Source organism: Nasonia vitripennis, chromosome 2 (genome assembly GCF_009193385.2).
Source record: "Nasonia vitripennis strain AsymCx chromosome 2, Nvit_psr_1.1, whole genome shotgun sequence".
NCBI lineage: Eukaryota > Metazoa > Arthropoda > Insecta > Hymenoptera > Pteromalidae > Nasonia > Nasonia vitripennis.
Genome location: NC_045758.1, coordinates 30,888,054 through 30,914,481, shown reverse-complemented (window position 1 = coordinate 30,914,481; position 26,428 = coordinate 30,888,054). Strand labels below are relative to the sequence as shown.

Sequence of the window (26,428 nt, the reverse complement as noted above, 5' to 3'; positions counted from 1 at the left end):
TATCGGTCACCGGTATCTCGCGTTTCAAGATCGAGAATAACAAAAGTCAATCTTTCTCTCTCTCTCTTTCTCTCTCGCGCGCGACTTACTTTTCATTAGAGAGAAACAAGCGTTGCATCTCTGTCGGATATCTCTCGAGCGAGGGCTTCTCGGAATCCCGAGTTTAGCTCCTCCTTCCAGCACAGTGTGCAGTGCATCCACGAGCGCAGCACGCGCCGGGGGCAACATACAGAGAGAAAGAGCAGCAGGAGCACAGCTCTCTGTAATCACGCACACACTCGCGCGCTCACAGCAAACACGCACGCGCGCTGCAGAGAGAAAGAGAGAAAATATTCCGGCCCCGAACGATCGGGACCTTCAGCAGCGTCCGTCTGCCTGCCATCTGCGTAATTGTCCCCGCCGGCAGCGCACTCGTGGAGAGAGATGGACGGACGGACTTTTTCTTATTCTTCTTCTTCTTCTTCTTCTTCTTCTTCTTCTCTTCTCCTCCTCGTCCTCGAGAGAGGTATACACACGGGAGATGGATGGAACGTGCTGCTGTAGCTGCAGAGGTGTGTGTACACTATATCGGGCATAAGTATTTTTTCCCTCTCCAAAGAGCTTGATTATTTTTTCTCGACGCGGCATACGCGCCCCGTATAATTAAAGCGCTTCTAATTTCTCTCCGGAGGAATAATAACGTCGGTGGAGAGAGAGAGAGAGAGAGAGAGCTTGCGCCGAAAGTCTACAGGACCGCCGCTCTCTTTCTCTCCTGGAATTTTCGCCGAGCTGGATAGCTCCTCGGGGCGGTGGCCGACCAAGCGACTCCCGCGCGAGCTGCTCTCTTCTGCTCCTATTAAGAGCAGCCGAGCCGAGCCGCGTTCGCTCGCGGGCAAAAACGACGTAGCGGAGAAATTCCTAGCTGGAAGCTCTCCCCCTCTCTCTCTCTCTCTCTCCTATAAGTATAGCCGCTGCCGAGAGGTGCCCTCTACTCCTCGAGTAATTTTAACCTTTAAACGCCCGCGCGCCGTTTTGAATTCTTCGCCGCCGCTCGGCCCCCTTTTCATGTAAATTTTTTAAGGTTCTACATCCTATATGCGCTGTTTTTCGAAATACCATTGCACGATTGCGGTCCTCCCACTTACTTCGATCCCGCCAAAGCATACATCGACTCTGCTCCAGTAAATACACACGAGTAGAGCGCGCGATTTGTATCTCTTTCGCGGCCTAACACGTGTTCGCTTTCGACATTATGTACGTGTAGATAGCAGCGGCTCCTCTTCTCTGCTGCAGCGGCACACGTTTCCAAATCACGAATGCGCATATTCATCCGCGTCGGCGGCCGAGCGACTTTTGAAAGTCCCGCGCGCGCGCGCGCGCTCGCGTCACGATCGCTAGGAAACTTTTTTCTGCCCCGCGCGAGCGCAACCTTATTCCATAAATCCATCCGCAGACACGTGCAATCTTCTCGCTTAGCAGCGCACGTGTGCGCGAACGGAGAGCGGCTAATTATCGCACCGGTAGCGCACGTGCATAATTAGCCGGAGAGTATTAATCGCATCGCGCGAGCGATTGATTTCCCCGCGGTAAATCTTAGCCCGCTCTCGGGATTAATAGAAATTGCGGTATAGCCGCGAATTTTTCACGGACAGTACCCCCCTGCCGAGTGAGAGAGAGAGAGAGAGAAGGGTGACCCAGTTCTGTCACACTCTATACGTGCACATGCCGCGCGCGTTATTGTTGTTATTGACGCGCGCTCGTGTCGTAGGATAAATCTGGCGAGAGAGATGCTGTCGGTAGATATCCACTTGATTCCACGAGATTTACGGCGATTCCGGTAGCTCGCCGTCATAAAGGCTGCGAGTGCATAGTGGCTCAGCAAGCCCTCTCCGCCCGCGCGCGAGAGTTTGGTGAAGGAGATTTATCGCGGAAACCGGCGCACAATGTAATCTCTCTCTCTCTCTCTCGCTCGTCTGTGCAAAGCTGGAGCGACGTTTGTTTTGTACAGGTACACGGATAGCTGCGCAGTTGCAGGCTTATCTGCTCTCGACGAGCGTTATTATTACGTCGATCGCCCGGAGGGGATTATTAGATCGTTATTGGCTCTTCACGACACACACACACACACACAAACGCACACAACACTCCAAACACACGTTACAAAGCAAGAATCGCTACCTGTGCGTACTCGGCGCAGATGTCGATGGAGGAAACATACGTGACGACGTCCTCGACGCTCCAGCGGTTAACGGCCTGTCCGTCGCCGCAAGGCATGTGTCCGCAGAGCGATGGACACCTCACCGGCGGTGGACTGCCCGTCCTCGGGGTCGACGTCGCCGTCGTCTGTCCGAGCAGCACTGGATTGCCCGTCGTCGTCGTCGTCGTCGTCGTGGGCGGCGTTACCGGCGTAGCCGTCGGACTGGCGATCGGTAGACCGGCGGAGAGCAGCGGCGGCGGCGACAGTTTGCTGCCGGCGCTGCTCGCGGTGCTGGTGTTGCTGCCGGGTTTCGGCGATATGCTGCCGGGCCTCCGGGCCTCCGAGGTCCGGGCTCGCTTGCGCGGCGCGAACCCGCTGCCGGAAGGAAAGATCGTTACGCGATCGTTATGGATCGGTACGTATATCGCGAAGAATTAGAGGCTCACCTCGGACTCGACAGGTCGAGCGGACTGCTCAGACTGGCCTCTCGCTTGTTGGCCCCCTTGAGGTAGCTCTCGAGCTCGGCGGCACTCTGGGCGGCGTTGGCCGTACGGACCATGTGTAGGAGCGCCTGCGTCGAGGACATGTCGAGCATCGGCGGGAAGAGGTTGGCCGCGGGACTGCCGAAGAGTCCGCCGGCGGCTGCACCGGCTGCTGTCATGGGGTCCTGCGCCGACTGCTGCAGCTGCTTCGGGTCCTTGGGCTCCTTGGCCGCAGCCGTGGGTATCTGGGGCGCCTGGTGGGCCAGGCTCGCGCCGCCCAGCGGTGCCATCAGGCCGACGAAGGGGGTCGCCGCTGCCGTCTTGAAGCCCGGGAACCTCGGGTCCAAGCCGCCCCCGTAGCCGTTGCGCGACGAGCCGAAGTAGCTGCCGAGGTTGCTGCTGCGGTTGAAATTTTTCGTCGTTTACATTATCGTGAGAGAGAGAGAGAGAGAGAGAGGGAGAGAAAAAAGAGATTTCCGAGCAGAGCGAGAGAACAGGTGGCGAGAGCCATAAAACCAAGGCGATAAATCACTAACTCGTTAGGGTTGGAGTTGTTGTACTTGGCAGCGAGGCTCCGCATAAAGTCGCTGTAGTTCCTGCCCATCATCTGTTCCATGTGTTTGAGGTGATGCGGCGGCGCGATGCCAGCACCGACCGGTGCCTCGGAGCCGCCTAAACTCGTCGCGCTCGGCGGTGTGCCCGGATGACCCGAGGACGACGGCGTGACGCTTCTCGAGGAGGTCGAGTTGTTGTCCGGAGTCAGTCGCTCCGTCTTCACCTGCGAACAATGCCGAAATCCTCTACATAAGTATATACCTATAGCGTTTCTTTTTTTCTCCGCGTCGAATCACGCTGTCACGCGGCGTTTGAGCGGACATTAGCATAAATATACGTACACGACAGGTATATACGCGAGACAGCGTCGCGCGCGCTTGTGTGTGTGTGTGTGTGTGTGTGTGTGTGTATACGCACGCGCGGCGCGGAGAAGAATGGAGCCGAGCTTGAGTTATAATTTTTCTCTCCCCTACCGGAAAGCAGATGTATTCAAATTAGCCGATCGATCAAATTAACGTCGCTACGGGATAACGGTGTCGCGGCTGGCTCTCGGACAATATTTATACGCGATATATATGTAGGCATAATATATTGGAGGAATACAAGTACCTTGGGCCGATAAAGTAAAATTGACGATTTAATAAAGTTGAGCGAAACCCGTTCGAGAGAGACACTGACGGTGAATATACTTATTGGGTACTTTATTCGGTATCGAGTGGATTTTAGGATCCATAAACTTAACGTAAGTATGTACAGATGAGTTCTACTCGTCTGTGTTGCGCAACGGCTAAATACCGATCGCCGTGCGGAGGTGTACTTTATCAAATTTCAAAATAGGATTTTAAGCTGACTCGATGTGCGTATGTGCACGTGTGCTATAGAATCGTATACGAGAAACGTTGTATTATTATGCTAAGTTTATGAATTTGCGAAAGCGATTTTAATATTACTGCGATCACTCAATTCTGTTTGATTTTGAAAGCAAGTGTGAAACAGAAGCTACAAAGTTTCAATTGCAAACATTTCCGTAGAAAAGTTCCACGAGCACACAACACGCAGTCACTTTAAAACGTCCTTTCGGCGCGACTCGTGTCCAAAGAATTTAGTTTACACACGCGGCCCTTCTTTTACACCAAGCAGCAAGCTCTTCCACGCAGAGAGCGCAGTATACGTGTTGTAGTCTCGGTTGCGCTTCAAAATTCAGTTGGTCGAATAAATAAAGAAAATAAAAATGAAAACGCACCTGGGGAGCGTCGATCCCGTTGTGATTCTGGGCCCGCCTACGGCCCCTCGGGGGCCTGGGCGTCGCGGCGGCACTGGCTGCCGTGATGGTGCTCGCGCCCTGCGGACTAGCTCCCCTGATGGCGTCCAGCGCCGCGGCCGTGGCGCTCGTCGTCGAGGACGACGAGGACGACGAGGTCGAGGATGTGACCGATGCGACTGCTGCCGCTGCCGCCGCCGCAGCCGCGGCCGCGGCCAGGGCAGCTTCGCTTGGCTCCGAATGCGTTGCTAAGTCGGCGGCCTCACCGCGATCCGAGCGTGCTCCTCCCGCGTTCGTGTTCTCCGCGGACACCTCACCTGTGACATGAGAAAATTTTTAGCTTTTCTTCAGTCTAATTTTACCTCTGTGTTGGCAATTTTCGAGCTGGGCTACGGCTCGTGAATATTTAAGCGAGTCCAAGTATAATGAGCGCTCGGAATGATAAAAGCTCGACTGGGGCCCTATTCTTTCATGAGGGCTAATGCGCGGAGTTTGCGTGACGCGTATAATACGTATTATTGAAGAAATTTCGTAAATGGCTGCAGGTGTATACGTAATCGCGAATAAATGAGCGTAGGGAGACCGAAGAGTAATTTCGTGTAATTGTTACACAGAAATATAATGGAAAATTAAAAGGCACCGCTTTTTTTTTAAAAATAATCACATCCTAAGCTTGGGTCACGCAACTGCGTCGCGGCAAAAATTTAATCGGGCTCGCTCGAGTCTTCCGGAAAACTCGTCGAAGGAACAGCTGTCAATCCTCTCTCTCTCTCTCTCGCTTAGGATTGACACTCGGGGAATTGCAAACGCTCGTAAAATCCATCCTCGCACACAGCTTGCACTTTTTTACGAGCGACCTCTCTCTCTCTCTCTCTCTCTTTCTCTCTCGGCTCTAAGTAATCAATCCGCGAAAGCGCCGCGCGCGATTTTTTTCAGCTTCACCGTTACGTCGCCTCTAAATCCGCGGCGTCATAACGCTAACATAACGCTGGCCGAAAGAAGAGCATCGAGTTAAGTCCCGCATATAAGCTGCGCAGCATCGAGAGCCGGTGAATTTAATGTCTCGTTAGTCGTTAGCCTCTTGCGCCTGTCGCCGAGCTGTCCCGTTAAGATAAGAGCTCCGCACTCTTACTATATACACATACGCACGTACACGCGACCTTCGCTTCCGAGACGAAGGCCGTAAAACTCGCGCTAGCTTTCGCGTATACATATATGTTTTACGGATTTTACTATCCTCTCGAGCGCTGCTCTCGGTGTGCGTATATACCTATGGGCATATAGGGACATGGGACAATGATGAAGAGAAGCCGTCCGTGCGCAGCTGTTGGGGGGAGACGCGAAGAGATTGAAATTGTCAGGCTTTATTTTAGCCGTTCGCCGACAGTCCCTCTCTCTCTCTCTCTCTCTCTCTCTCTCTCTCTGCGTCAAGTCGGAGTCGAAGAAGAAGACGACACGCTGTGTACAGGGTGGAGTAGCAGCCGTGTGTGTGTATGTGTCTGTCGGCTACTTATTTGAATAACTCGCGGGACGAGAAGAGTCACTGTCGATGCTGCTGCTACTACTTGTTCCCGACGATGGATCTCTCTACTGTGCAGCGAAGGAACAGGAGAGGAAGACGCGCCGGACGAGGCAAGGCTACCGCGCGAGCGGGTTTTTTCGAAAAGTATTGAAAAATTCAAGCGTTTTTCAATTTTTTATGATTGTCGTTTGCATAAATTTCGAGCGAAACAAGTCCGAGTAGTTTCTCGTGGAATAGATCGAACCCTTCTCTCTCTCTCTCTCTCTCTCTCTCCCTCGTCGTAATCAACCTTGCGCAGCGCAGTATTGCACCCGCGAGTGAAAAAACAAAAGTCCTTCCCAGATTTCCAGCGCGCTATTATACGTAACTGAGGTCGAAAAACAGATAAACCTGGCGGGGGGCAATTAGTCCGCTCGTAAAGAAAACAGCCGTCGCGTCGACTGAAGTACGGCAAATATATTTGTATCGCTCTCCCGCTTCGATAAACCGCCAAGGGACACGAGCTCACGCAATAATTCATCTCCTCCTCGTCGCCGTCGTCTTATATAGTATTTGCTTTTGTGCGAGAGTCTCCGCTCTCTCTCCCTCGCGTACATTAGTCACTTTAACGCCTCATTACGACACTTCGCACCCACGGCTGGACTGCTTAGAAGCGGCTTTTCAGCCTCTCTGCGTGAGATTCGCTCTCTTTTGTCGAGCGAAGCTATGGGGACGACGAGGCGCTCTTTTATCAGCTCTGGTCTAGACCGCGGCGATGATTAATCGGCCTGCTCTCCTTTTTCGCGGCGTTACGCAAGCGAGAGAGAAAATTGTCCGGGGCGAAAAGAAAGCGCTATAAATATAGCTGCGTCCGGTCCAGTTTAACGGAGTCGAAATTTTCGATCGGATCTGTCTGTTGTATAGATGATAGAGCCGCGCCTTTGCGTACATATGATACATATGAATGTATGCATGTGTAGAACGCGTCCGCGAGGCTTATAATGTTAGAGCTCTTCGGCTTCACCTTCAGCCAACGCCTCCGCGCGCTGCTCTTTGTATCGCTCATGCGGAGAGCTCGACCTTTTCTCTCTCTCTCTCTCTCTCGCGAGAGAGGAATGCGTGCAGATGTTTGATGTACGAGTTATACACGGCGCGTGTATTATGCGGAGCGGATTCCTCGGTGCTGACGACGCGAGAAAATCAAAGTCTACACGCTACCTTCTCTCTCTCTCTCTCTCTCTCTCTCTCTCTCTCTCTCTCTCTCTCTCTCTCTCTCTCTATCCTTATAAACGTCGATTCCCTCATCGCAGTGTATACTATGGGTGCTGTCGACGACTGAAAAGAACAGACTCAGCTCTCAGCGCACGCGCGGGGCAACTTCCTTTTCCAGGCATCGTCGTCGCCGAGCGACTGAACAGTGACCTCTGTACTCTCTTGGTGGGAGAGAGAGAGAGATACCTGCGCTCTGACGTGGCTCCGCTCGCTTGGGCATCGCTACCGATCTTCGCAGCTCTCTTTAGCACCTCTCCGAGGCGTGAATTATTTTCCCGGTACTACACGGACACTGTACACGCGTCTCTGATGCGCGGGTCATCGCAAGGTCGCCGTGTAGGGATCTCTTCCTAATTAATCGCCGCGACCACCCACCTCATATATACACGTGTGCATACACGGACTGATAAGAGGGAGAGTAGCTCGTGAGAGAGAGAGAGAGAGAGAGAGAGAGATGCGGCGAGGATAGGCGAGGACGCTGATTTTACCGGGAAGTCCGATTGTCAAAATTTCGATCTCACGAAGCACACAGCCTCGACACGTGCTACACCGACTCTGTACGTACGGCTGAATGAGCTTTTAATTGCGCGCTCGCTCTCGCTTTGATTCTTGCACACGCGTATAAGTATGGCCTCATTTGCATACGGAAAAGGAGAAGACGGCAGCTGGCCGACAGGAATTTTTCCCGAAGAGCTAAACGCTCTCGAGCCGGTAATTCGCGCGCGCGCGCGCGCAGGTGAGCCGAAAGAGTCGAGCTTATATACATTTACAGTGTCTTATAGACTATTTTCGGAATTCGATTTTGTCGATGCCCAACGCGTATACACAGCTCGCGCGCAGGTATATAGCCCGGACGCGTCGCGACTAACTATATACCATCCTTTCTCGCCTCCTCCTCTATATTCCCTCTTCGGACACTCTTTTCTCTCTCCTCCTCGTGTATATGCAGTGGCAGTGCGCGTGTTATTCCTCTCTGCGGCGATGACAGCAGCAGAGGACTACCGCGCGCGCATGTGACCCTGGCGAGCTTCGACCGCTGGAATGCCGCACGGCAAACATCAGGCTCTTTCTCTCCTCGGCTATTGTTTTAGAGCCGTCGGTTGAAGAAGACGTCGCGGGTAATTCCAATTTCCACCGACGACGAGTCTCGATATATAATACAAAAAAGTGTGACTATCTCCCCCCGGCGATCTTTCTCTCTCTCTCTCTCTCTCTCTCTGGATCCTCATCCATTCATGCAGCTCCTATCTCGCCGCGAGTAGAATCGAAACTCGGATGTGACTGCAAACGAGTCTCCGTGTAGGAGAAGGGCGCGAGTGTGTGTGTACGTTATATACCTACTCGGATTTGAGATTCCGCGCGCGAAGAGCAAGAGAGAGAGAGAGAGAGAGAGAGACGTGGGACGGACACGATGCCGTACACACACAATGCCAGGGTGCGGCCGAGCTCACCTTTGACACCGACGCTCCGCACGCGCGCGTGTATTGGAGAGAGAGAAGGATCTCGACCTCTGGCAGCGCCTACGAAGGAGAGAGACGCCAACTCGTAGAATTTGTTTTTTCTTTTCCGTTCGTTCAGCGCCCACAGAGCTCTCTTCGGCCGAGGCGTGGTCGCTCGTTTTTCAACTACCGAATACGCGAATAAATAGAGAGAGAGAGAGAGAGAGAGCCTGAAAAATTCACAGGGCGCAGTATAAAGGCCCACCCAATGACCCATAAAGCGGCTATAAAATAAAAGCCGTGAGCGCGCGAGCGCGAAAAATATTTGTATAAATTATTCGCGCGCGTAAAACTCTCCGGCGCGCGTAAGCATCGCCGACGAGAGAGTCTTAAAAGGGAAGAGACGTCTCTATCCCACATCCACCTCCTCTGCGCTTGTGCGCGCGCGCGCGCGAGATAAGCCGAAATATAAAAAGGATAATTTAATGGATTCCCTCTTCTCTCTGATACGCTCGAAAAGTCTCTCTCCTCCGCTGCAGCGGAATCGCCTCTATTAATTCTTTCGATCCACGACGTTGGGGTTAATGCGAGCGAAAATAACAAGCGCGCGCGCGCGTGTGTGTGTGTGCGGAGGTTATTCGCTCGTGAACGCCCACGGACGGCGCTCCGCTTCCTCGTATCTTTAAGGATGAAGACATTTACGACAATCCTCGCGTGTCGTTGCCGTTCGCGCAGCCGAGATATTCTCTCTCTCTCTCTCTCTCTCTCTCTCTCTCTTTTGGTCCTGGCACTTATGCACACTATGCTATACACACCCCATGTGCAGAGCAGCGTTTATGACTCGCGCGAGAGGAGAAAGAAGTGCTTTTATGCGGTTAAGAGAGACGATAGCTCATGCTTCTGTTTCTTTAACGGGCTTATCCGATCCGAAGAGAGCAGGGCGGCAGCGGCAGCTGTTTGTTGGTTAATTAATCATGCGAGGGTAGAGAGTGTAGATTTTGCGCGTACGCGCTTTTGATAGGACGGAAGGATTTATGGGAGCGTAAGCCGAGACACGTATACGGCCGCGTACAACATAGAGATGTACTCCAAGTTTCAGTTCTCGCCGACGCAGTTGGGAAATTAAATTTGACGTTTACGTACGTACGACCCTACCCTATATAGCAGAGACCGAACGAAAGCGCGGTATAATATATCCCGATTGCCGCTGGCGGCGGCGTCACGCTTTCGCGCCTCGAAAGTCGATACCGATCTTTCCGCGGAAAGTATAATCGATATCTCGCTAAAATCTCCGACGAGGTTTATGCCGGAGCAGCAGCTCCTTTCAATTGGACAAATTAAAAATTAGAGAGTTAACTCCAGTCGGTATGGCACTTTTACCGATCTCATATCTGTTCTCGTGAGAAGTCGGTTTTCGATGTAAAATATTCTCAAGCCGGTGACTGATGACCGGTAATGCCGCGCAGAAGCTTTTATCCTCCGCGAGATCGTAATTGCGAAATGACTCGGCGAGCCGTAATTCGCCGTTACCGGTCTTTGATGGCTCCTTTCTCGCAAGGAGACGATTTTGAGTGGTAGAAGTCGAGTGATTTTCCGAAGCCCCTACGTGGAAGGACGATCGGTATCATCGGGGTCGAGAGCTACTGCTCGATAACCTAACCTTAATGACAATCAGTTTCCTCGTTTGTTCAAGAATCGCAGCGCGAAACTGTAGCAAGGCTATATGCTCTCCGACTTTCTGTGTGTTACCGATTTTTCTCCCGCGTATTTATCAATTTAGATCAAACACACATGCGCGCTGGTGCATGCGAGGGAAACTATCGGGAGAAGGTGTAGATAAGATAGCGCTCGGCATTCTTTCTCGTTCGGCGCTCATATTTCCACTTACATTCCCTTATCTGTATATAGCCGCAAGCGTACGAACGAACGAAAAGACACTATTTTACATAGTTGAGGAGCACTGCTCGAGAGGCGGACCGGTTCGGGTCACGAAAGTTCCTCGGGTCGTCCCCCGATCGTCGCACACACGCGAGTATATTTTCCTCCTCCTTATACGAGCAAGAGCTTCTTTCTTTTATTTTCTCAACGGCTTATCTCCTACACGACGACGACGACGAGGAGGAGGAGGAGGAGGAGGAGGAGGAGGACGATCGATCTGTCAGCTGCATCTCTCTCCTTTGTACAGACACGGCGAAATTTTCGGAGTGAGGTGTAACTCGAACTGCCTTGCACTGCAGCCGGTCGAACGAGTCGCGTCGATCCAGATAGGTCGATAACTCGTTCCGGACACGACTCGACGACTATACACGCACGAAGCTCTCAGCCTCGCGTGTATAATGCGTAAAGCGATATTAAGGGATTAGTGCGTCGCGCTTGAGAGAGAGAGAGGCTTGACAGGGTTTTTTTCCGAGAGATGCGAGAGGGAGATTAACGAGGAGTCGAGGTTAAATGTCAGAGGACAGGGGATTATACGTCCCGGGGGCAGGTGAATCATTATTCGGTTATTTATGGAAGCGGTTTTAGGAATGCCGAGAGAGGAGGGAAGAGCTCTTAGCTGCGGAGTTATTTATCGTGAAAAAAAAAAAAAAATCAATCGAAATATTCAAATCGGCGAGTTTTTTCAAAGCAGGATCGCGTGACCCCGTCGAGATCGTATTAGAAAACGAGAGCGACCGGCAAAGGCGATGGAATTCGCGCTCTCACGAATATATAGTCTAGTAGCTCGCGGCGCCCACTATGAACTTACGCCGGCTACGACGACGACCTCGAACGAAGCGCAGCTCTCTCGATGGATGGCTTTGTCCATCAGAGATGCTATAAACTGCTCCCATTCCGCGGACTCTTGACCTGGCTCCATACTCGCAGCGCCGCGCGATGACGATTTTTCTCCTCCTTTTTCTATATTTATACACGCAGTCGTCGTCGTCGTCGTCGTTGCGCAAAACCGCCCACGCGCGCTTGAATAATCGATGCCCGGCAAGGTCATCATCGGCGCTTGAGCACACGGTATCCATATAGTAAAACGCGCGATAATTACTCGAACGTTTAGCGGACTTGTAGAGAGAGAGAGAGAGAAATCCCGGTAGCTCAGCGCTCTCGCGCGCGCGCGAGAGAGAGAGAGAGAGCAGCTAATGAATGGGTTGCGCGCATCGGCGCGTGGGCCGCTGATGCTCAATGGGGAGAGAGCGACAGGGCTTTCGTGCGCGCGCAAAGGCTCAATTAATCAACGCGAGCGAGAGAGCTGTCGTCGGGGGAGGCTTATTCGTCGATCGGCGAAAAGTGTGCGATATATTTGCCCTCGCGAGGAATTGAAAATCCAGTGAAAGAAGCAGCAGCATCTCCGCACACATTTCACGCTCGGCCGATTCGCTACCGATAGCACACAGGAGAGAATGACTCGGCCGAATATTTCCGCGGCTGCCGGGTGGCCTCACCGCGAGCGCGCGCGCGCGGAGAAGAAGAAGAAGAAGAAGACGATGGAGAAGGAGGAGACGAAGAAGAAGAAGATGACGTTGAGCCGAGAGGTTCAGGAGAGCCGCGCAGCGGCGGCAGCACACCTGCCGGGTCATTAGGTATAAACGGCAGGTAGGCAACGGAGAGGAAGATTCTGTATAGAGAGGGGGGGGGAGAGGGGAAGGGATGAACCGTCACGAACTGCGGGCTAATTGTCCGGGAGATTGCTCCTGCGGCCGCCGTCTGTCTGTGTCAACTCTCCTCGAGAAAACTCGTCTTGAGGGACTGCTACTTTTCTCTCTCTCTCTCTCTCTCTCCGAAGGGTACGACTTTTTTATTTCATCTCTCTTGGCTTCTCGCGTATAGTACAGAAGTCGCGATATCGGAATCCAATTTCGCGCGATATGCCTTGGTATCTATAATCTAGATTGAATATTTGTGCTCGCGGCTTAATTTTATAACACTCGGGAATAAAAAGAGAGCCCTCGTTAAAACGTCGCCTTTATTAACGCGACGGCTCCATAGGTATATATACCTTCCGCTACCGTTTCTCTCAATTAGCGATCCTTGAAAAGACTTTCGTAATATAGGCTTTTTTCTCTCGAATTACAAGAATTTCCATTACACGCACGCGCGCGCATCGCAGTAGGCTTATCTCTCCTCCGCACAGTATAAGGAAAGATGCAGTCGTTAAGTCTCTCCCTCTTGAGCGTAGGCGCGCGCGTGTAGTCGTATCTGTCGCGGGGATAATGCTCGGGAGAGAGAGAGAGAGAGAGAGAGAGAGAGAGAGCGCCAGCGCACGTCTCTATCTGCGGCCGCGCATAAACCCGGGACTTAATCCCCCGACGCTTTTACGCTCTCTGTCCCTTAATACACTCTTCGCTGCCTCTTCCTCCCTTTTCTCCCGCTCGGCGCGACTTTGAGCGCTAAATTAGCGCCGATCGAATCCGCCCTTACGCCTCGGCAGACGCGTATGTAATTGACGTTAAAAATATCGTTAAAAATAGCCGGTTTAACGAACGAGTAAATTCTCCGGCTACGACTTAATCCGGAGCTCTCGGGTACAAATTTCGCCGATTGCCGAGGCCTTTTGGAATATCGAGAGCGCAATAAGCGAGTGTTTATCCAACAGAGCGACAGCGAGCCGGCAATTAAGCCAAGTGACTCGCGCATCTCTCTCACCGGCCATTGAATATCTCGGCGCGCGCGACAATCGCGGAGGAGGTGTGCTGCTCTCTCAGCTCTTTAGAACCAATCTTCTATTCCGATTCCCGCCGAGTCATACAAGCGCGCTGCCGCCGGTTTCGCGAATCATCGGCGGCTTTTTAGCGCGATAAATTGGATGGATTTAATAGTGGCTTATGGCCCGAAAAGCTCTTGGTCGAAGTCTAGGGGACGGAATGCGCTCAGCGACAAATGCGAGGCGATAATAGGAGAAGGGGATAATCGCTCCTAATGGACTCGCAGCGATGCGGAATCGAGCAGAGGTCGGTACGAGACAGAGAGATAAGCACCGACACTTAATCTCTGGCCCGCGCGTGCGTATACGTTTCTTTCTTCTTTACACAGAGAGAGAGAGAGAGAGAGAGAGAGAGAGAGAGAGAGAGAGAGAGAGAGAGAGAGAGAGAGACGACGGGCGTATTCGGGCTTTCGTAAAACCGGATGCGCGCGATAAAGCGATACTTTTCTCTCGATGAGTAATCCGATGAAATATTTACCAGTGTAGCACCAGGCCGGCCAGACGACAGGACTCTCGGTGTCGAGCTCCCTCATCCTTTCAGCGATGAGCGCCGGCCGCCTCGGACATCTCCACTTGTCCGACGTCCGTCCAGCCGCCAGCGCCAGAACGTCCAGGTTGCTGCTCTGTACGTACCTCGCTTCGCCCCGAGAGCCAATGTACTTGCGGTGTACTCGCGATAACGCGCGCACCTGATAATATTGTTGCTCGATTCTTCCTCGCACTCGCGCACACTCTATATATTAATCTGTGTATCGGTAAATCGTCCTCGCCGTATATCCACCACAGTCACAATATCTCACGCCGGCGCAACAAGTGTGTCAGTTGTCTATCAGCCGATGTATATATGTGTGTATATAAGGGAGCTGGCGGAGCGCGCGCGCGCACGGTGCACCTGCCGCGAGAGTCCGCGTCGTAATGGGAGCGGGCCGCAGGTAGGCAGGCGTAAGCGGCCCTCTCTCTCTCTCTCTCTCTCTCTCTCTCTCTCTCTCTCTCTCTCCTCGTCACCGCGCGCGCACTCAGTGGAGGGGACCCTCAGTCACATGCTGGAGAGAGAGACGGAGCTCTGGTGGTGGTGGTATACTGTATACTATATACACTGCTACCGATGAGAGAGAGAGAGAGAGGCTGCTGCGGTTTGGTGCGCCTTTTTTCGGACTTTTTGCTCGAGTGCGTTGGGAGAGGTGAGGTCGAGAGTTGATCTGGATCCGAGAGAGAGAGGGGCTTTGCTTCGTTTTAAAGATATTTATGTTTGATGGACGCCCGAATTTTCCGATGGAATCTCTCTATTTGGGATGTACGTTTCTATTAAGTGTTTATGTAGCCACTAAATCAGCCCGATTTCCCGATGTCTCTCTCTCTCTCTCTCTCTCTCTCTGTGTGTATTAGACGTCTTTACGGACTGCCGGATATGTCGAGATATTTTATTAGACGTCGTAAAGGAGAGCCGAACCGGTGAAAAAATTCCCATACGAAATTATCGGATAAAAAATCGTCAACAAACCATCGTCACAAAAGTCCGCTATAAAAGTACCTAGAGAGAGAGAGAGAGAGGCGTTAAATCGAGTGTGAACTAGGCGGGCAGTGGGAAAGTCGCTATCTACTCGACTAAAACCGTAAAGCTTAACGGATCGATCAATCGGACCTCCGTCATCCTCCGAATCAAGCCTCAGCGCGACATACTCTCTCTGCCTCTCTCTCGCGCGCCCGGCGCCGAGAAAACTCGTAAAAGGCAGAGACCTTTTCCCATACTGTACAGATATATATCAGCGGAGCCGGGCGTGGACTTTCGGGGTTTAATTGAGACGTCGGCACTAAAATCCAGATACGCAGCTGCTCTCTCTCTCTCTGATTTAAGCCCACTGCGTCCGGTTTTATATACGCGGCTTTGATTTATCGTCAGCGATGCACTACACTGTGGGAGCCGATAGCTTGAATTACTCGCGAGCGCCGGATTTTTAATTCGCCGGCTTCGCGATAAGAGCCGCGCGCGGCTTCTTTCGGCCGGTAACGAAGCACCGATATGCATTGAAATTCATCACACAGCTGCGTATAGGTATATACGCGTATTCGCAGCTGCTCGCGCGAGGGAAAGCCGAAAAAAGAGCTCGCAATTTGCATCCTTCTCGGCTACATCCGCAACCTCTAAAACATTCTTCTTCTTCTTCTTCTTCTTCTTCACAGCCTCAGCCGCACGGAAGAAGAAGAATCGCTCGCGGGTCGGTTCTCTCTCTCTCTCTCTCTCTCTCTCCCTCTCTCGTTTCTCGGTTCAAAGTACAATTTCCGAATTTTTGCCTCGTAAAACGCGAGCAATGAGCGACGTAAAAATGAATAACTGCGCAGAGCAGCGAGAGTATAGCCTCTCTCGTGGGTTCCCACTCGAAGAAAACTCTCCCGCGAGAAGAGAAAGACAGAGCCGAGCGCAGAATAAAAGCAACAGCGGCAACGGATCCGCAAAAAGGAGGCGGGCGCTTGTTATTAGCCGGAAAGCTGCAGCAGCAGCAGCAGCAGCAGCTTTTCATCGTCCTTCGCTTATATGCGCGCGTATATGTACCCTGGACTTACTGCCCGAGGACGGGGATTATATTTTTACCTTCCGCGTTGCGAATAGATTATCGTTATTTACGAGCAATCTGTGGCGGCGCGGGCTCAAATTGTTTGGGAACCCTGCGCGCGCACGCTCTTTGCAAGTCTGTATGCATATACATATATATAGAGATGCGAGGCCGCTTATTTAAAAGTCGTAAACTATTCCAGCGCACGCGCTCTCTATATAGGTATATATTATAACGACCTGCATACGGGCTGCTCTGCTTCTTCTTCTTCTTCTTCATCTTCTTCTTCTTCTTCTTCTTCTCAGCTCCGTCGTCGCTTCTTTCGCGAGCTGTACATTTTCGCTCCTCCTCGCTTTCACATCGAGGGCTACTGGCTACTGCTGCATAATGCATACATCCAGTGCGTGTGTACGTCATCGGATAAGCGAAGGGCGCAAATACAGGCTCTATATAGGCCCGGCGAGTCGAGGAAACACGAAAACTCGATTAACCGCGAGCACGGATGCATCGATTTCGCTGCCGAGAGATACGCCGGGAATTTTAATTCCCTCTGCCATCAGTATTATATACACTGTCACCGCGTGCAACACTCTTTTACACTCGAGGAGGTCACGAGGAACGATCGAGTATATAGAGCCGAGACGAATATTCGCAACGAGGAAGCTTCATCGAGCCCTCGAGCGATATCCCTGCGTCTCTTGTTTTGCTCCTGCTCGAGTCTAACCGGTGGCGTCGGAGCCTGTTTCGAGGATGAAGAGGATGAAAAAGTCAGCGCGCTGCGACGTGCGTGCTTTCGTTTACTTTTTTTCGCAGGTCTGCGCGACGCTTTTTCAATGTACCCGCCGTACATCACTATATAGAGTGACACGATGGTTGATAAGCTTGCATCGCTATATCCTCCGCGGAAAATAAGGGAAAAGCGCCTTCGGCACATCACACAGAGTGCGGCTATTAATCGGCTGCAATAATCGACGAGCAATCAGCGCAGCAAGAAAATTCCTGAGACTACTTATCTTATCGCAGCCACACACACACACGAGAGAGAGAGAGAGAGAGATATATACCTACATCGTATCCGTCGAAATCGGGCGTGTAAGAGAGCCTCTCTAGCGCTCGCGACAGCAGGTTCAGAAGAAGTTTCCGGTCACGAGCGGAAACGCTGAGCTTTTATCTCCCATGACGACGAGCCTCGAGATTACCGAGCAAAAAGCCGAGTTAACCAGGCTCGCTCTCTATGCTCTCTCCCTCTCCGCGCTATATAGAATACGGCACTCTCTTGAATTCAGAGAGATGCTGCTGCAGGTGCAGCAAAAAGCGCTGAATGAAGAGCCGAGCGCGGCAGGAACTAACGCATTACGCACGCTTGCAGCAGCAGCTATAAGGCTGGTATCCGTTTGTCCGAGTCATCCGTGTCCGGCTAGAGATCGCTGTTTTCACATAGGCTGATTGAAATTCAGATTGATTACGTAGGCATCGGGCTATTCGACTCGGTATATTGTCACTTGACCGATAGGCCGCGATTCGAAATAAAAACACGAGGCTATACGGGCGTCTGGCTCTTTTATCGGCGCAGATCGCGACGCGAGGGATAACAATGCGCAAAAGCACAATCTCTCGAAAAGTCATCGCGAAGGAGTGATGCAGCAGGTATAGTCGATCGGCTGCGGCGGTAGCCGTCAGGAGGAACATACCAGCGCGTTAATGACGTTATCCAGAGCGTCATCATCATATCCGCGCGCTGCTGATGCTGCATCCTTTTCAGAAGCAGGTCAGCGCGTCATTGTTCTGTTACGCGCGCGCGCGCGCGCGCTCTTTAATAATGCATCGCTGCAGGAGGAGAGAGCATCTGGAAATTCCAGCCCGGACGCGCAAAACAGCTTGACGGCCTAGAATATCCGATCCTCGGCAACGCTTGTAATCGGATTTTTATACGAATTGGGCTAAAGTCTCACCGAGATGGCGGTAGATGTCCAGGAGCCCGTCGACGTCGCCGTTGTCCTCCGATGCTGCTCCTGCAAGCAACGAGTGCAAGTGTTATACGTTAAAGAATACTCTTTATCTACTACAATGAAATGGTCTAAGTACCTCCTCTCTCGCGAAAGGAGCAGCAAAGAGAGAGAGAGAGAGAGAGAGAGAGAGAGAGAGAGAGTGAGAGAGAGAAGGCAAGGGCGCGACGGAGGATAAAGCAGCGGGAGAGGGTCTTGTGGGCGGTACCAGACGAGAGGTGGTGGAGGTTAAGGAGGAGGCGACACCGAGAAAAGAGACTGGCCCGCATGAGCATTGGGACGAGACGTTATACACGCGAAACTTTAACGTCTCGCTCGCGTGTATGCTCCTGTACACCGGGGAAATTGGCCGAGAGCGAGTTGGCCGACTGGTTGGGAGGCTGCTCCCGAGGAGTGGGGTCGACTTTTTTCTTATACTTTTTAGGAGGACGTGCTTTTGCAAAATTCATCGAATAGTTTACGAGAGATAAATTCTCACGAGAACTCCAATACCGTTCTCCCGATCGGAGCGAATAAAAGCGCATCCCATAACGCGCCGCTAACTCGCCAGAATAAAAAAGCAGCTTTATATACCTCGCGAGCGCGTAACGCTCGTTCGCGAAACATCGAAATCAATCACAATTCAATTTTCACATCCCATCAAAATCCCCCGCGCGCATCAGCACACGCCGTATAACCATAACAAGCCTCCTCTCTCTCTCTCTCTCTCTTTCACCGCTAAAAATCACCCACACGAATTCGACCATAACGAGCATCGCTCCCTGAAGCCTCTCTCTCTCACTCGCATTTATCGCTCTTCTTCTCCTGCAATTTCACCTTCTCCCACCGCGCGAGCGAGCACGAGCCGGAGAAAAAATTCATAGCTCCTCCCCCCACACACACACACGCACGCACTCGCGGTTCACCACAGAGAGAGAGAGAGAGAGAGAGATCTCCTGCTATCGGTTGCTCGCTCTCTCGGGGTTAATGACAATTTTTATCGGCCGATAAAACCGGTCTATCTCGCGCTTTCTCTCCCCGCGCCGAGTACGTGCGCCTCCTTTTGTACATGCGCACGCGGTGCGATTTGCATAAGAGCAGCGCCGACTCCCTCTCTCTCTCTCTCTCTCTCTCTCTCGCTCGCTCTCTCTGATTGCCCGTAATTAGCCGAACGCGTGGCTCACGCGCGAGAGGCGCGGATTCAATAAACACTTTATTTTACACGCGCCGAAGGAGTTTCCTGCCGCTTCGTATCGTAGGTGTATGGATTATTTTATTTCTTTATTCGCCACGAGCGATCGAGTAGTTTCATTGTCGAATATGCGTCGCTATACGCCGTATGCAGATAGAGGGAGGAGATATAATCTTCGGATAAAGTTGCCTGTTTACGATTCAACCAATACGTGCTAGTGCGGTATGGTATAATGTAGCCGTTGCCGGAGTTTACTACTGTCGGCAGTATTAGAAATGCAGATGCGCGCGGGGGTATAGCGTAAGTGATTTTTTTCAGGTTTCGTATATGTAAATATTTTGAGAGAGAGAGAGAGAGAGAGAGAGAGAGCGAGCGGAGGTGAAAAATTAAATTTTAATAACTCGTTAGGTATACCACAAGGCTTGGAAATTCAGACGCGGGAATGTTAGGCAAATTTCGTTCGGAATTTAATTAGTTTTTCTCTCTCACATTTTAACGCGCAGAGCATTTAACTTTCAAACTGTATGCGCTGCGGCGGTTTTGCATTTCAAAGGCGACGTAATAATTGACCTTTACCAATTTTCGCCTGCGAATGCTATTTTCGAGCGTTGCCTCTTTTTACTCGCTGTCGCGGGGTTCATCCGCGTATCTTTGGCACGCTATCTGCTTTAAATTCGCACTTCACAATCACAAAACCGAAGAAAAAACAGCGCACTTTAACCACCTTCTCTCTCTCTCTCTCTCTCTTCCGAAAACATCCGCCCGACTCTCGAGCATCAACTCAGCCGGTCAGTCGCGCCGAGAGTCTTCGAGGCAGCTCGCTCGCTCGGCACTCGAGAGAGGAAGGAGTAAAGTATAAGTATACGGGTCGGAGATCAGGGCTACCCGCCAGCGGCCACACGACGACCCGCGACCTCTGACTCCCGTGATCCCTCGGACCTCTCGTATGAGCCGCGCTAACGTCGTCTCTTTTTCTTTCGGTATACATTCCCTCCGGATATCTCTCTAGCTCGCTGTTTTAAATCTTTTTATCGACCTGCATCTTTTTTAACTATTACGCCCTGAATAATTCAAAATCCCAATCGCCGAGCAAACACTCGACTCGTAAAGACACACTTCAAAAAAAAAAAGAAAAAAGAAAAAAAAAGATCAACGGAGCCAAATCGCGCGCGAAAATACGACGAGCTGCGCATACGCACTCACCTCCCGCCTGAATTGATGAGGCCTAATTAAAGCGGCTGCTCTCTCTCTCTGGCGGCGTAATAAACGACGCGCGGCTCTTTAATTACGACGATCAATATAAGCCGCCGCTGCGGAATGCGTCGCCGCCGATAAACGCTTTGTGCTACCGTGGCGTTCGCGCCGTCATTAGAGCTTCTCTCTCTCTCTCTCTCTCTCTCTCTCTCTCTTATGCCGCGTATATACCGATTTACACGCGCCGACACGACGCGTGTCTGCGAAAATATAAGCTCTTTTTAGTCGGCCTGTAATTCAAGCGGAGGCGCGCGATTAATCGGCGAGTGCGCTTATAAAGAGTTTTTTACGGAGTATATAGGGGGGAAGAGACCGGTTGCCGCAGGTGTGGAAGGGTGGATTAGATGCATTCGGTAGCGCGGAGTGATTGCCAGAGCGCAATCGCGCTAGAGAGCTGAGTATGTTACGCTACTCTCGGGCGTGGCTGTGCCTTATTCGCATGCCGATCCAAAGTGAAATAATCCTTATCGTACGGATGAAACGCGACAGTCCCTCTATCTCTGACCTCGGGATTCCCGCATTAGAAGTGACGTGTGTCCCGCGGACACAAAGCATCGACATCGCTCACTTCTCCCTCGAGAGAGAGAGAGAGAGAGAGAGAGAGAGGAATATCATCGAGAGGAAGGATAAGAAGAGCGGAGAGAAGAGCAAACTTAATGGTCCGCCGAGCGCTTTTTGCTGCTCGCGGGAATGTACGTTTCGCTGAATCGATCTTTTCGGCGTATCACCGCCTCTTTAATGGCCGACGCGACGAGAGCTGCCCTGCAGGAAAAATGTAAATTGGAGAGAGAGTGACGAGAGATGGAGGGTTCAAATCGCTCGGATTTTTTTCGGGGGAACGCGGCGAAAAAATCGGCTTTGTTTCTATAGTATAGGTTGACCGCTGTATATAACGAAGCTATAAATCTCTCCTAGTGCGTGTAAAAAAGAAGAAGAAGCAAATAGTCCTACTGCAAGCATTCGACGAGGTCGACCTACGTACGGTAGCTCTCCCGCATAACAGCTCCATTAAACTGCGCGTCTAGTACACACACACATACACACTGCACTCGCGCAGAGCGTTCTCGCTTTGATAAAGGGCTCATAAATACATCAGCGATCGGCATTCACGGCGCGGTGCTCTTTTCCCTAAACTGGACGAGACCGCAGTAGCAGAGCGAGGGGGACACTAGACGAGCGAGACAATGGCATTGTTTTTCGACTTCAAAGCGGAGTGCGCGGCGCCGTCGCTCCTAAATTCTTCTGCGTCTCTCTCTCTCTCTCTCTCTCTCTGTATGTATATATAGCTACAAGTGTGCTGCTATACCTTTCGACTTTTTACGCTGCTCTCGAGATTGTTCTCCTGTGCAAAAGGACGCCGTGTATCGACAGCGGAAGAGAAGTAGAGGATCTATACTTTGTCAGCTCGCGAGTCCACTACTGTAAGCCGTGAGTTATCTATGGACTCTGTACGGCAGCGACGAAGGCTTTGCCTGTCCGCTGTCTCGGGGTATTGTTATATTGTTCCCGAGATGCACCTATATAAGTGTCGGATTCTAAACATTCCCTCCTAGCGCTATGCGCACACACACACACACACACGCACCTGCGCCAATTACCACATACAGCTCGTAAGAATCTGGAAAAATGTACGCGCGAACAATATGCAAAATCAGCCGGCGGGATCAAAGCGAATTTTTTTCACAGCTCCGATTTGAAAATAAGCCTCGGTAAAAAGCCGGCCCATACGCTCGCGTATATAAGAAGGTTGCGCGTATAGCGCGTAAAGGAGAGAGGAAGGAGCTGGAGAAGAAGAAGAAGAAGAAGCCGCGGGCAAAGCACGATAATTGCCGGTCGGCATACACCGCCGCCGTCCCGTTTTGCGGAGGCTGCTGCTGCAGTAGCCCCCGAGCTGCAGCAGCAGCCAGCGCGTATGTAAATGCCCTACGCATTGTCTTATGCGCTCCGCAAGAGAGAGAGAGTTAACTCTCGCGATAAAAAAGGCAGCGGCGGGGTATACATATATTAGGCCTTTGATTTATGCCGTATTCCCTTTATAGTATATATATCTCGTGCGCGCGAGGTTATATAAGTCGAGGTATATACGGTGCGTATAGCCGATATAGCCCGAAATTACAAGCTCGTTTTTTCGCGCCTCTCCGCGAGTCGAGAGATTGTTTTCTGACGAGGGTTTATATACGCTGGGGCTTTCACTTTGCCGGGTGTATAGGTGATAGTCGGCAGAGAGAGAGAGAGAGAGAGAGATCGTTATTCACTTTTCAGGATTGCGAGAGAGGGAGAGAGATTGCGCGAAATGGAGCTGCTGCGAGATTATCATTTCGACTCTGTTTATGGTGCGATGCAGCGGGTAGAGTGGAGTAATGGTTTTGTTTCGCGCAAATCGTGCCTACGTGCGCGGAGATACAGCTCGGCGAGATCGGTTTTGAAACTTCATCTAGTGTACACATGTACACGATCGGTAATTCATTTCTGACGACTTCTTTCGCATCCTAATACGAGCATACCATATAGATAATAGTCTCGGGACACAATGCGTGCATTAACCGCTATCGCCTGGCCGTCATCGTATCATCGTGAAAAAAAAAAAAACGAGCAAAGCCACCCTCTTCAAGTAGAAACATCCAGGCTCGGACCGGACACCCCGCACAGGAAAACCACACACACACATACTCGCGGAGAAGAAAGGAGGGCGCGGCAGCAAAGACGAGCAGCAGCAGCGGACTCCTCTCTCTCTCTCTCTCTCTCTCTCTCCGAGCTCGTTATCGGTCTCTCCGCGCCTTGATATATAGCTCGCGCGTTCTCTTCCATCCTGCCGCCCTCTCTCTCTCTCTCGCTCTCTCTCCTTCTCCGCAGGAGCAGCAGCACAGATGCCGCACGCTCCTCGTTACCGCCGCACGCACTTTGCTACCCGCGACGCATCCATTGTTCGGCAACGAGTCCTTATTACCCGCGGAGCGCGCAAGGCCGCGCGACACACACACACACACACACATAGGCCTTTATCGGATCCGCGTGTGGTCGCTCGATTAAAAGCGCCGCGCCCTATACTGCGAGGTTCCTCGCAGCTTTATTTTCCGCGTCAATCAGCGTATTTCATGCTCGCTTATCTAGTGTACTATTTCGTACGGTGACCGTTATTACGTCCTCGGCAGAAAAAGCGGGGAATCCCCGAACAAGCACCGTCGGTCGGTAACACACAAAAAGCCATAATCGACGTCGTCAGAGGGGCAAAAAAAGCGTGACGAGTTAAGAAGTTCGGTTTGTTTAAACATCGCTCGCCCGAACGTAATTTAAATTATCAACGCTTTTTCCGAAGGTTCACCTCCCGTATATACGCGCGTCTGTAATAAACTCGCAGCGGGAGCCTCTCCTCGTATACGCCATACTATATACATACGTAGGTACTCGTGAATGAACGAAGGAACGAATGAATGAACGAAGGAGCGCGTACGTGACCCCCCCATGCGAAGATCCTCGAGAGCTAGAGGGACGTTATTAGACTTCCTGTCCGTCTCGCTCTTATATAGTTCCTCCCGTTGTGGGAGAGTAAGCGCGCGCGTCTGCGTATATAGCTCCTAGCGCGCGATATTACGAACTTCCTTCGACTGCAGCAGTAATGTCGTGTCCGCGCTTCCTTCCTCTCTTGCGCGCGGGGATGTCGCTTATGTATAATATACTTATTCCATTGGCGAGTCTCCGGGAAACGGGAAATTATCGGGTAGGCATATCGGTGGGAGAAAAAAATTGCTTCGCATTCGAGCCGTCAGTCCAACACCTCTGGAAATCCTGGAGCCGTATATACAGAGCTCGATCCCCCGTGTGTATCGGTATATATAGGTATACACACACACAACACTCTCTCCCATTCACAAGACTCGCTCGCGCGCCCATTCACCGCGCGCGCGCGCGCGCGAGAGCAGCGCTGCAGGGTTCATTCACCAAGAGAGAGAGAGAGAGAGAGAGAGAGAGAGAGAGAGAGAGAGAGAGCAACAGCGACAAGCATTCCCCTCTCTCGCGGAGGCGCCGCGACCACATCCTCCGCGCGCACGCGTGTGTTGTGTTATGCGAGACGAGAGCTGCGCGCGTGTACACAAGGTCCGAAGGTCTGGATCGAGGGGGGGGGGGAGAGGGAGAGAGAGAGAGAGAGGCTAGATGGGTATCCCGTTTGCACTGCTGCATGCTTTCTTAGGAGTAGTGGTCAAGGTGACTGCAAGGATGCGGCGTTGAGAGTGATACTTTTGCGAATTACGATATACCTACGCGATTGTCCGAAGCCATTTCGCATACTCGTATAGTGCATTCCCGGAACGGCGAGCTCGCTTGAAAAACGCTTTACCGCGTACAGCCAGCGAAGCGTTTACGAGCGCGTTTCCTGGGTCACTTCTCTCTCTCCCTCTCTCTCAAAACACACAGCTCTCGAGAGTTGGTATAAGCGGCAAAAAGATCATCTCCCCGGCCGATCAACCTATGCAAAGCATCTCTCGCGCTTGTAGGTGTCTTCCAGGAATCTCTGTGAAAAACACGGCAGATCGAAGGGGCCGATTATGCGCGGCGACGTGTTCTGCTCTCCGGAAAGTACAGAGCGCGTGCAAACTACTTATACTGCGGGATGTAGTGTATAATGCGCCGGAGTGTGTGTAGAGTCATAATCGTATCGCCGCGCTTGTCTAGCTCGAGAATCTCTCTGCGGGCGATGCTGTACTTTGGAAGATCGATCTCAAGCGCGCTTGTGTTTGTGCGAGAGCTTATTTACCACTCCATTATGCGTGTGCGTGCGTGTGTGTGTCGTGGTCTGGTATAGAGATGACCAGATTTTTCATAATATGTACACTATACTCGTTCGGACTAGGTTGTACACCTGATGGAAACACCTGCAGCGGAACAAAAGCCTGTCCCGCACGGAGACAAGTGAGCAGCGGAGAGAGAGAGAGAGAGAGAAAGAGAGGGACAACAGGACAGTAAAAGCGCACAACACGTCCACTAGGGGCGTCGTTACTTTCAATCACCTCAACGTCGCTCGCACATCAATGCGTCGCCGCCTTATTAGAAGCTTTTCACCTCTACTGTGTTCTCTGCACTATATATATATATACTCGACTTGCGCAACTTAGCGTGAGACCTGAGACTCCGGTATATTGTGCGCCGCGGTAACGAAGCTTTATTGCGAGAGGTTTGCCGGGTAATTGGGACTCGGGTTTCTATGCTTTATGAAAAGTTAAACGCGGTGTACCACCTGGGAGGGATTACGCGCCGATCTAAATCATATGAGCTGTACATCACCGATATATCCCTATAAGCGCAGCAGCAGTAGTAAAACCGATTTTTTCCCGGCGTTAAGCATCGGCTGATTTACGTCCTCGAATCCCCGGCTAATACGGGAAAAATCGTCGCTAATATTTCAATCGTCGTTCAGCGACGAGGAAAATCGCTGATCGTTATAACCGAGCTGCGCGTCGCCCAGCCTTTGAGAGGTTAAGCTCCTGCGCGCGTGCTACTATTATACCGATATCCGTTTTATCCTCTCGGCTCGCACGAGATTTATGAAAAACGAAAGGTACACCACAGCAGCCCTGGATCGTGCGTTTCGCAATAGAAGTCGCCCGCGGGCCGAGGGAAAAAGACAGAGCGGTATACACAGCGTTGTGGGAGCGGCGACGTTAACACACACACACACAGAGTCCGATCTTTATGCGTTTGAGAGCAAGAGAGAGAGAGCAAGTGCGCCTTGTTAACGATAGAAATCCGATCGCTACAATACCATTATTTAGTCCAGAGAGTGCACGCGTGCATGGCCTCCCCCCTATTAGGATCTGGCGATCGTTACGAGAGAGAGAGAGAGAGAGAGCGTATGTGCACTCCGCCAAAGACGCTAATGATTTCATTTCGACGCATTCCCCTGCTATATGCGCGCACCGCGCGCTGCTGATGGTGTATATGCGTCGAGTGAGAGAGAGAGAGAGAGAGAGGAGAAATGGCCGTCCCTCCGGTCCAACCGGTTGCGACCCTCCGAGATGTCGAGTTTCTTTTTGCGCGCTCGAGAGAGTCGCTCCGCGTTTTCCACTTGAC

General features: G+C 51.7%; 1 protein-coding gene across 4 annotated transcripts in view; it reads right to left on the bottom strand.

Annotated features, from left to right (window-relative positions):
- The window catches only part of LOC100678296 (uncharacterized protein DDB_G0271670), a 49,410-nt gene that overhangs the window by 10,426 nt on the left and 12,556 nt on the right, over positions 1 to 26,428 (bottom strand). Inside the window, exons 1-7 of one of the 4 annotated variants that reach the window (XM_031924277.2) lie at positions 19,685 to 19,855; positions 17,884 to 17,943; positions 13,858 to 14,112; positions 4,457 to 4,791; positions 3,195 to 3,436; positions 2,623 to 3,057; positions 2,158 to 2,551 (exon numbers count right to left, since the gene is read on the bottom strand). In XM_031924277.2, the coding sequence (XP_031780137.1) occupies positions 2,158 to 2,551; positions 2,623 to 3,057; positions 3,195 to 3,436; positions 4,457 to 4,791; positions 13,858 to 13,912 (1,461 nt within the window). In that variant the 5' untranslated portion in view covers positions 13,913 to 14,112; positions 17,884 to 17,943; positions 19,685 to 19,855. Of the gene's footprint in view, positions 1 to 2,157; positions 2,552 to 2,622; positions 3,058 to 3,194; positions 3,437 to 4,456; positions 4,792 to 13,857; positions 17,843 to 17,883; positions 17,944 to 19,684; positions 19,856 to 26,428 lie in introns of those variants that run through there. The other 3 variants (XM_003425939.4, XM_016982197.3, XM_032597361.1) reach the window with 3 other exon arrangements.